This window comes from Otolemur garnettii, unplaced genomic scaffold (assembly GCF_000181295.1).
Source record: "Otolemur garnettii isolate 467f Iridium unplaced genomic scaffold, OtoGar3 scaffold00010, whole genome shotgun sequence".
NCBI classification, from domain to species: domain Eukaryota; kingdom Metazoa; phylum Chordata; class Mammalia; order Primates; family Galagidae; genus Otolemur; species Otolemur garnettii.
This window is the reverse complement of record NW_003852405.1, coordinates 36,577,965-36,588,587: the sequence shown is the minus strand read 5'-3', so window position 1 is coordinate 36,588,587 and position 10,623 is coordinate 36,577,965. Positions and strand designations below refer to the sequence as shown.

The window sequence follows — 10,623 nt, the reverse complement described above, 5'->3', positions numbered from 1 at the left end:
GCTGGCGCCTTAGCCAGTTGAGCTATAGGCGCCGAGCCTAATTGCTATTTTTTAATTTGCATTTTTCCTCCTAGTCACATAACTCCATAGAGGGTCATACACTGCTGGTGGCTTTACACGGTCCAGGAGCAGGCCGTGCTGTGAGCTGCACTCTTCAGTCTCTGAAGCCAAACAGGATCTCACAACCCACGCACAGTCTCTGTGCTGACAAGTCAATCTGCCTCAGTTCCACACCTGCTGTTGTTAACCCTGCGGGCATCCTGTTCAAACCACCCCACAATATTAGCAGGGAGATCAGGGTGGATGGCTGTTGTCTCTACTCAAGAAGGGTATGGAGGCAGGTATATTAGGGGACTTAGTATGCAAGTCCTTTTTGAGCCCTGTAGTTAACTTCTGATTAAATCTATAGCAACCCTTTGTTCTTCATTTGGTGTTAGTCTATGCCTTTTAATTTAGATTATGTCTCATCTTTAATCATCTTCACCAGGAGCTAGACAGACTAGAAGTTCTGGTTGACCTTAGGAATAAAACGGACTCACCTAATTTTTTTTATTCTCAAGTTGTTTCCTTCCATAAATTTGTTGAATTTGGTGTTCGTGTGGCGCACCAGGTACTAGAGGTTTGTATTTAGCCCTCATCCTCCACCCCCTCTCAATCTTTCCTACACGTTTCTTATTACCTGGAAATCTTTTAAAATTTCTGATGATCAAGGACCATTTCATAATAATTAAATTAACATTCTGGGCATGTGACCTAGACATCAATATTTTTAATACTAATTTTAAAAAGTACTATCCATTAGAATCACCTAGGAAAAAATTAAAGATATTTTTATCTTTAGAGTAGCTTGTAAGAGCCAATTGTTAAATTTGGGGAATTTTGTGAGTTATTAAACAGTCATTATTCAAAATTAAGTTATATCAACGTACCATTAAATAAATCATATTAAAAACAAAGATGATAATTACTCAAGACTCATCACTTCCTAATTATGTTATTAAATTTTACTAATGTCTAAACTCTGCTCTTATTTAAAATGCCTATTTTCAAGTATGGTGGAAATTCTAACAATGGTATACTACTAAGCTTCTGTTCCCAACTTCCCATTCAGAATTTTACGTTGGAAGCTGGGAGCTGCCGTGGAGAGTTCTGACCGGGAAACTGGCTAACGTACAGGGGCGTCCCTCGCCGGCGGGGAGCAGCCTCCAGCGGGGCCCCACTTAGGCAGGAAACCTGCTCCTGGACATCCCACTTCAGTTGGCCTGGGGTGGAACTTGGCCACGGGGGTTTCAAAAGGCGAACCAGGTGATTTCCCCGCCCATTCAAGACAGAAAAACACTGCTCTAGTTTCAAACGGACGCCAGACAGGAAGAGAATCGTTTAGGTGCCGTCCCCCTGGAGCCTGACTTTGCAGGTGGAATTCACCAGCACGAGCCGCGTCTGAACCGGCCGCGTTTCGTTTTTCCTGTAGAGACCGCGAAGGAAGGACTCCAAGCAGATCAACACGTAGAGAGTTAGTCCTTGCCTAAGAACAATGCAAATCCCTTTAAGGGTTTTAAACCGAGAAGAATGTGATTAGATTGTGCTTCTTAAAAATCGTTCTGGATACAGTTTGTTAAAATAGATTGGACGGCGTCTAGAGCGAGCCGGAGGGTGCAGCCCGCTCCCCGCTCCCCGCCCCCCGCCCCGGGGAGGCCCGCCCGCTCGCGGCTCTCATCCCGCCTTCCCCTTCCCTCCCTCTAACAGGGATACAAAGTCTCTGGAATTTCGCTTTCCCAGCCTTTCCGGACGCGAAGGATGGAGCAGACATGTGACACAGCTCTGGCCAATAAGATGAGAGCAGAAACGCAACGGGAGAAAGACTTCTGGAAAACTTGTTTACTCTCCTGATAAACCGGAGCAATGTGCCTCGTGCTACTGTCTTTACTTTCTGTCTGCATTTAATGTGGATAAAATGCCCAGAGCTGAGGAAGATATTTTGAGACCATGAGACAAGAAGAAAAGGCTTTGGAAAGGAGAATAGCAGAACTGACAATCCAAATTCTGACAAAATTGAGCCAAAAAAAAAAAAAAAGATAAAATCCACCTCTCCTTTCAATGTGAGAAACGTAAACACTGAGGCGTCCCGTGGGTTGTGTATTGTTACTGTGTCAGAGCTTTCCTGTTACGCCAGCACTGGCCAGCACAGTGCACAAAGCACCACTTTCCCAGCCTTATCAGTATTTCCACCAATCACACGTTGTGATTTCAGAGAAAAAGCCATCCTTATTGCACTCCAGAGCAAGCATCCTTCAAATATGCAATTCTTCCTCCCAGCACTGTGATCATGTATTATTTCTTCATGCTTGTCTCTTCATTTTCATAATCCTTTGTATTACCTTGTATTTTATCCTCTGCCTGCACTGGCCTCCCCCTATTTGTTCTTGGATAATGTTCTCTGTGAAGCTGGTCTTCTCCACCCCAGAGCAGTTAATCACTCCTTTCTACTCGCTCCTATCACATTCTGCATATATCATTATGAAGCTAATCACAAATATCTCAGAATCATTTGTCTCCCGACTTAGAAACTGAGCTCTAGGCTGGCGCAGTGGCTCACACCTTGAATCCTAGCACTCTGATAGGCCAAGGTGGGTGGAGTGCTTGCACTCAGGAGTTCAAGACCAGCCTGAGCAAGAGCAAGAGCAAGACCCTGTCTCTGCTAAAAATGAAAAACTGAGGCAAGAGGATCACTTGAGCCTAAGAGTTGGAGGTTGGTGTAAGCTATGACACCTCAGCACTCTACCCAGGGCAACAAAGTGAGATTCTGTCTCAAACGAAAGAAAGTAAGAAAGAAAAAGAAAAGAAATTGAGCTCTAGGCCAGGTGCGGTGGCTCAGACCTGTAATCCTAGCGCTCTGGGAGGCTGAGGCAGGTGGATTGCATGAGTTTAGGAGTTAAAGACCAGCCCGAGCAAGAGCAAGACCCTGTCTCTACTAAAAATAGAAGAAACAGTTGGGCATTGTGGTACACACCTGTAGTCCCCACTACTGGGGAGCTTGAGCCCAAGAGTTTGAGGTTGCTGTGAACTATGATGCCACAGCACTGTACTCATTGTGACAGAGTGAGACACTGGGAAAGAAGAGAGAGAAAGAAAGAAAGAAAAGAAAGGAAGGGAAGAAAGAAGGAACAAAGGAAGGAAGGAAGGAAAGATGGAAGGAAGGAAGGAAAGATGGAAGGAAGGAAGGAAAGAAGAAAGATAAGGGAAAAAGTTGAGCTCTAACACACAGCCAGTGAGTCCTCAGGCTGAAAGCCCAAAACATCGCCTTAGAAAGAAAATTAAAAATATATACATGGAGAGAGAGAGAGAGCTATAGATATATTCCCCTGGTAGTTCTTGTGTAGCTGCTGTATAAGCCAGAGTGTGGAAATCATTACCATATTCTTTTATTTCAAGTACCCGACAAACAGTAAACATATTGACTAATAAATAACAGACCGTTACCAAATGAGTAAGTGCCTTCATGTTACCTGTGAAACTAGCCAGTCTCTCCCGCTTAAACAACGGCTCTTCTAAGACTTCCGCTATTGATTCAGTTGTTGATATGCTTGACTTAGAAACTGTGCTGCTTCCTATAGCTGACCTTTAATAATGAATAACAACATTACTCATTCATCTAGAAGTCCTTGTGGGCAATTAAATATTTAAATGAGAACATAGTATCAGATGGAGGAATAAAATATACTCTATAAGGTCAAAGTAACTTTACTTTTAATCAATGAGTTGATTTTTAATATTTATCAAATTAAAAAGTTACTTAAATTGTTTCAGAGGAAACACCCATGAAACTTTAAAGTCCTTTGATCAATTCCTAATACATTTAAGGCCCACATCCCAAACTCACCGTGCCAACTCTTCCCGCCTCCATTATCCGTCTTCATTTACCTTCCTCCCAGCTCTTCAATCTTACCGAGCACTCCTACTCCAGGGATTTAGCCTACAATACTCTTCCTTTCTTTCCCTCATTTTTCACCCAGCTTCCCCCCATTGTTCAAGTCTCACCTTGAAAATGTGATTTGTGCAATTTTATAAAGGTCCTTTCTCAAGATTTAATCAAAAAAATATATGTATTCAGAAGAAAAATCAATGGAAGAATCAAAAAATAATTTCCTCAAACATAGGAACTTAACATCACCTGGGGATATTATGTGCTTCCCCTCTTTGTATTTATAGTCTCACTGCCCACCAAACAATTACGTCAAGTTTACTGGATTATCCTTTATTTCACTGGGAAATCTCGTGTTTTCATATGCAGATGTGAAGACAAGCAGTAGAGGGGAATATAACTGTCCTTATTATAAGAAAGAAGCCGAACCCTAGCAGAGCAGAAACTGGCAGAAAGCTACCCCTTCTCGTGAGATCCCACAAGGACAGGCTAGGGAAAAACATCTAGTGGGAATTTGCAATTAATTGTGTGTGAAGTTAGCCTCATGTTTTGGATCCCCAGGAAATGTTGAGCAGAATGCAGTATATAGAACTTCTGTAAGTGACCGCCAGGGACTGTAACCAGAGGGTCAGCACACCGAGGTGGTGACCACAAGGAACAAGGCCCGCTGTGCTGACACCTACATGCGGTGCATGTCCAGTCTGTGAAATTTAGGTCAATTTAAGGAGATGGTCACTGGAGGGAGGTGGTCACCTAGGGTAGGGTCTACTGTATGTAGTTTTTCAAATGCTTTGTTCTGAGAATGCAGGAACTCCTAAGACAGGAAGAGCTCTACATCTAATTAAAACATGAGAGGAACAGAGAGATGGTGTAATCGGATGATAGATTCAAGCGGAAGGACTGGACATTACTGATAGCTACATTATATACATGAATTTAAACAGAAAGACAGTATGTTAGTATATGATACCAAAAGGAACTATAGAAGAGTATACTTTACCTTGTAAACTGCCCTAGCATACTAGGGTTTAAAGTGTTCTGATAAAGGCTGTAGGAAGATATAAATTCTGATCCAAGTGACCCTTCCTGTGATGTTAAAAGTTTACTGGGCTTTGCGGTACCAGTCAGTGGATCTGGGTGGTAAAGAGGCCGCGGAGTGACGTCAACACCATCATTATCAAATACCTATGAAAATGGTTATTTAAAACAAATAACTAAAACAGATGTGATTTCTAAATAATAAATCCTGGAAAACAGAAAATAAGTACAGTATTAAAAAAGAAAAGTATACTGTTCTTACGATAGGACAAACATGAAAAATTGGATGATATCTTAACACATTTCTCAACCAGTTACGCATTTTCTAAAAACCTTATTCATGTTTTACTTATGCACATTTTAACTTTAGGAAAACCGGAGAGGTTGTTAATATTTGGTGTATTTAATACACCAATCTGTATCCAGATTGTTAATATTTGGTGTATTTAATATTGTATGATAAGCCTTTAAAAATATTTTTAAGCAACATTTCATTAATAACCATTTATTCAGTTATTATCTAGTTTTTGTTTACAGTCAAATGCTGCAAAATGGTTCGGTCAGTAACAGGCCACATAGACAACAGTGGCCCCACAATATGTCTGTGTTATGATGGAGCTGAAGACAACCTGGTGACATCCTGGCCATCATGATGATGTAACAATGCATTGCTCATACGTTTGTGCTGATGCTGGTACAACCACCTGCTGCCCCTAGTCGAAGAAAAGTCATCACGCTCTGTTACGTACAGGGCACCATCCCTGGGATACACAGCAGTGTTACTGGTTTATGTATTTACTATACTATGTTTTTCTTATTTTTTTAGAATATACTTTTTTTACTTATCTAAAACATTAACTGTAAAAAGCCTCAGGAAGGTTCTTTAGGAGGCATTGCAAAAGAAGGCCCTGTTATCCCAGGACACGACAGCTGCCTGCGAGCCACGGTCTCTGAGGACCTTCTAGTGAGACCAGCGTGGAGGTGGAGAACGCTGATGCCAGTAAAGCTGAAAACTTTTCCATATACTTGTTCCCACCACTGTTTCCTTCTGGAGAAGAAAATTTGCCACTCAAGTCCTTTTCACACTTTTTAGGGAATGATTTTTTCTTATTGATAATGTAGTTCATAAAATATTCTGAATATAAGTCTCTTTAGCTGTATGAGTTGAAAATTTCTTCCGTGTATTTGATTAAGTTCTTACTCTTAATGTGCTCAAATTCATCATTGTTTTCTTTATGGTTTGTGCTTTAAATGTCTCCTTTAAAAAAACATTCTCAGTTCCAAACGTGGTGTTATTCTTATGTACTTTATATCTATTCATGTTGCAGATGTAAAAATACAGTGTTATGTATGTTGCTTCTCATACTTCGATCTAGAATAAACTGGAATTGAGTTTTGCATAGCGTATGAAGAAGGTCAATATATTTTCATTTCATAAGAATATCCAGTTATCTGAACAAGACTTAAAAAACCCCGTCCTTTCTTCATTACTCTGCAATGCACATTTATTATAAAACAAGTGTTGGTTTATACATGCTCAGGCCATCTGAAGTTCTGTCTAGCCCTTGGCTAACACTGCGCATCTTTGGAGCTTGGTGTCTAGCATGGCACGGGCTTCCACAACATTTTGATGCAAGAGTATCTTGGCTATGTTTAGCCTTTAGAATTTTCGTATAAATTTTAGAAATATCATGATAAATTTCTGGGGGGGAGGGGAAGATGAAAAATGTCGGGATTTTGATTAAAATTATAAAGAATCTATAAATCAAAATTTGGGATAATTTATATGCTTAAAATATGGAGTCTTTCTATGCACGATAATGGTCTATTTCTCCTTTTGCTTAAGTCCTTTTCAATATGTCCCAAGAAAATTTTATAGTTTTCACAAAGTGCTTGATGAATGTTAGTGCTATGATAAATGGCAGCACTGAAAATACCCAATTCTTTCTTCTGAAAAATAGAATTCTGAACTATTTGTTGTTATTCTATAAATAATTTATCAGTAGGTGATTTTGAATCATGTAGACAATTGAGTCATCTATAAATATTCAATGTTTCATTGCTTACTTTCCATTCTTCCTTTTTTTTTTTTTTTAAACAGATGGTGGAGTCTCTGTTGCTCAGGCTGGAGTGCAGTGGCGTGATCACAGCTCACCGCAGCCTTCAACCCTTATCCTCAAGCCACCCTCCTGCCCACTGCACTATAGGTGGGCCCACCACGCCCGGAGTTCATTGCCAATTTGAACTAAGCCTTCCAAAGAATGCTGGATAGAAGTAGAAGCAAGCATTTTAAAAAATGCCTCATCATTTGATATGACTACTGCTGTAGAATTTTATAGATAGCCTAAGTAAGATTTAGGATGTTTCTTCTGATTCCCAATTTCCCAAGAATTTTTGTAAATCATGAATAAATATTACGTCAGACACTTCCTGACGTAAGTGGGTATTTGGGTATTATCGTCTGTCTGTAAGCTTTCCTTTTCGTTTAAGCTTTTAATGTGGTAAATTACCCTATAGATTTTTAAATAGTAAACCCATCTTGATTTCTTGGTATAGACTCAACTTCCTCACAATGTATCAAAATCAGCTTACTTGAAACATGACTCCTACACAGCTAGCTCTACTCTCTTCATTCTATTGTTGTGGGTTATTTTTACGTCCATTAGCCCATGACAGCTTTGCTCCCATCCACCCCTCCTCGTGCTGTCATTGGCAAATAGATATATATTACATTTCGATGTTTCATTGGTACCGTAATATGTTACATACATATTATTTTATAGAATTGCCTTCAATTTAGTTAAGAGAATAAAAAGAAAATGCAGTAATAGCGTTGTTGTTATTGTTACACTGTGACTTTTTTTTTTTTTTTTGAGACAGAGTCTCACTCTGTTGCCCCAGACTGGAGTGCTGTGGCCTCCTCATACCTCACAGCAACCTCAAACTCCTGGGCTTAAAGATATCTTATTGCCTCAGCCGCCCAATTACATGGGACTATATGTGTGTGCCAGCATGCCTAGCTAGTTTTTTTTTTTTTTTTTTTTTCCTATTTATAGTAAAGACCGTGTCTCACTCTTGCTCAGACTGGTCTTGAACTCCTGGGCTCAAGCAATCCTCCCGCCTCGGCCTCCCAGAGTTCTGGGATCACAGGCTGAGCCACCACGCCTCACCTACCTAGTGACTTTTATTGGTGTTCATTCATTGCACGGATGTGAATTACCATGTGGAGTTACTCGTTCCAACATGAAAACGTTCCTTGAGTATTTCTTTTGGGGAGGGTCTACCTAGCAATAAATTCTTGCAGGTTTTGTTCATCTAGGAAACGACTTGATGTTCATTATTGAATGTTCATTTTGCTGGATGTATGATTCCCATTGAGTTTTTTTTTTTCAGCACTTCAAATACCTTATCCTTCTGCCTCCTGCCTCCATTGTTTCTACTACAAAGTCAACCAGCACTTGCTGGGTTCCCTTGTAAGTGACATGCTGCTTTTCTCTTGCTGCTTTCAAGATTTCTCCAAGCCTTTGACTTCCGGCATGTTTACCCCTGACAGGACAGGTCTGTCTGGGAGTCACTTGTGTTCCCTCTACCTGGAGTTTGTTCTTTGCAGATGTGTGGGTTGTTGGTCAATAAATCTGGATGTTTTCAGGTATTATTTCTTTGAATATTTTTTCTTACACTTTTTCTGTCTCCTCTCCTCTCCCATCAGGTATATATTGGTATATTCGAGCCACATTTTTCGGAAGCTCTCTTCACTTTTCTTCAATCTCTTTTTCCTGTTTCTTTTTTGGATTACATAATCTCTTTCCTCTATTTTCAAGTTTGCTAATGTTTTCTGCCACCTGTTAAAACTACTGTGGAGGTCCTCTAGTGCTGGGGTCCCCAACCCCTGGCCAGGCACCTGTACGGAGCAAGTGAAGCTTCACCAGTCTTCACAGCCTCTCCCCACCACTCACACCACCACCTGAGCTCCACCTCCTGTCGCATGGGCGGTGGCATTAGGCTTTCGTAGGTGCACAAACCCTACTATGAACTGCCCATGGGGGATCTAGGTTGAGCATTCCTTATGAGACCCAAATTTCTCTCCCATTTCCTCCCATCCCCACAAAGGAAAGCCGTCTTCCATGAAAATGGTCCCTGCTGCCCAAAGGGCTGGGGACTGCTGCTCCAGAGGAGTCTTCAATTTTCCAGGCTTGCATTATTTTTGTAATTTCTGTCTTTGTTGATATTCTCTATTTGCTGTGATATTGTCATCACATCTTCCTTCACTTTTTTATTAAATCATAGCTGTGTACATTAATGCAGTCATGGGGTACAGTGTGCTGGTTTTATATACAATTTGAAATATTTTCACCAAACTGATTAACATAGCCTTCATGGCATTTTCTTAGTTATTGTGTTAAGACATTTATATTCTGCATTTAGAAGATTCACATGTACCTGTGTAAGATGGACCACAGGTGTGGACCGACCGATCACCCTCCCACCACCCACTCTCCCTTCCCCTTCTTTGTCCCCATATTTCTTCACTTTTAAAATCATGGTTCACTTTATTTGGGGGGGCAATTTACGATGTCTGCTTTGAAACCTGCTAAATCTGACATCTGGCCCTGCTCACGGGCAGTTTCTGTTGCCTAAGGCTTTTCTTGTGTGGGTCAGACTTCCCTGTTTCTTTGGACACCCTGTGGAATCAAAAGTTTCAGGCAGGAGACTGTAGCGACTCACTACTGGCTCCTGCCCAGAGCTTGTTGTGGTTTGCTTATGTATTTGCTTAGTGACTGGCCGGATTGTTTCAGGAGGTCTAAATCCCTATCACAGATTTAACTGTCTACTAAAAGAAGATATGTTGAAGTCCTAATTTCCAGCACCTGCAACTGTGATTTTACAGTATAGTATCTAAAAATCTAGGTCTGCGGATTCCACCAAGTGAAGATCATTATGGTGGCCTGAATCCAATGTGACTGGCGTCCGTAGAAAAAAGGTAAATTTAGGCACAGACACACTTGAGGAGAATGATGTGAGGGTGGAAGATAGAGCTGATGCCTCTATAAGCCCAGGAATGGCAGGGCGACCAGAGGCGAGGTCAGATGCATGCAGCAAATTCTTCCCCAGCAGTGAGAGCACCGCCTTGCCGTGAGATGGTAAGTTTCTATTGTTTTAAGTTACAGAGTCTGTGGCAGCCCCGGGGAACTGATATGCCATCCCCTCCCCCCCACGCCGATGTTAACCACTCTACATTGCTCCTCCTGGGAGGTGTGGCTTCGTGTGTGCCCATGGCCACTCTCGGATGACGCGGTGGCACTGGTAAAGGCTCTGTTCCTCTCCTTTCCTGCCTCTCCCCAGCTGTTAAACTCCACTAATTGCCAGCTGATTGGTCTTTTCTTTTAAATGATGTCTTGGGGTATAAATTCCCTACAGACTAATCCAATCAAGTTTCCACTACAACCAGGGAATAGTCAGTGCCTGACACTCGTTCTGTCTGCAGAGGCTCCTCCTGGCTGTCTGAGGCTGGCTCTGTCTGCAGAGGCTTCTCCTGGCTGTCTGAGGCTGGCTCTGTCTGCAGAGGCTCCTCCTGGCTGTCTGACACCTGCTCTGTCTGCAGAGGCTCCTCCTGGCTGTCTGAGGCTGGCTCTGTCTGCAGAGGCTTCTCCTGGCTGTCTGAG

General features: G+C 41.7%; 1 protein-coding gene across 1 annotated transcript in view; it reads right to left on the bottom strand.

Annotated features, from left to right (window-relative positions):
- WDR78 (WD repeat domain 78) overlaps positions 1-10,623 on the bottom strand; it is a 58,523-nt gene that overhangs the window by 31,073 nt on the left and 16,827 nt on the right. Inside the window, exons 3-5 of the mRNA XM_012801639.2 lie at positions 4,923-5,107; positions 3,507-3,619; positions 101-161 (exon numbers count right to left, since the gene is read on the bottom strand). Coding sequence (XP_012657093.1) covers positions 101-161; positions 3,507-3,619; positions 4,923-5,107 — 359 coding nt within the window. The remainder of the gene's footprint in view (positions 1-100; positions 162-3,506; positions 3,620-4,922; positions 5,108-10,623) is intronic.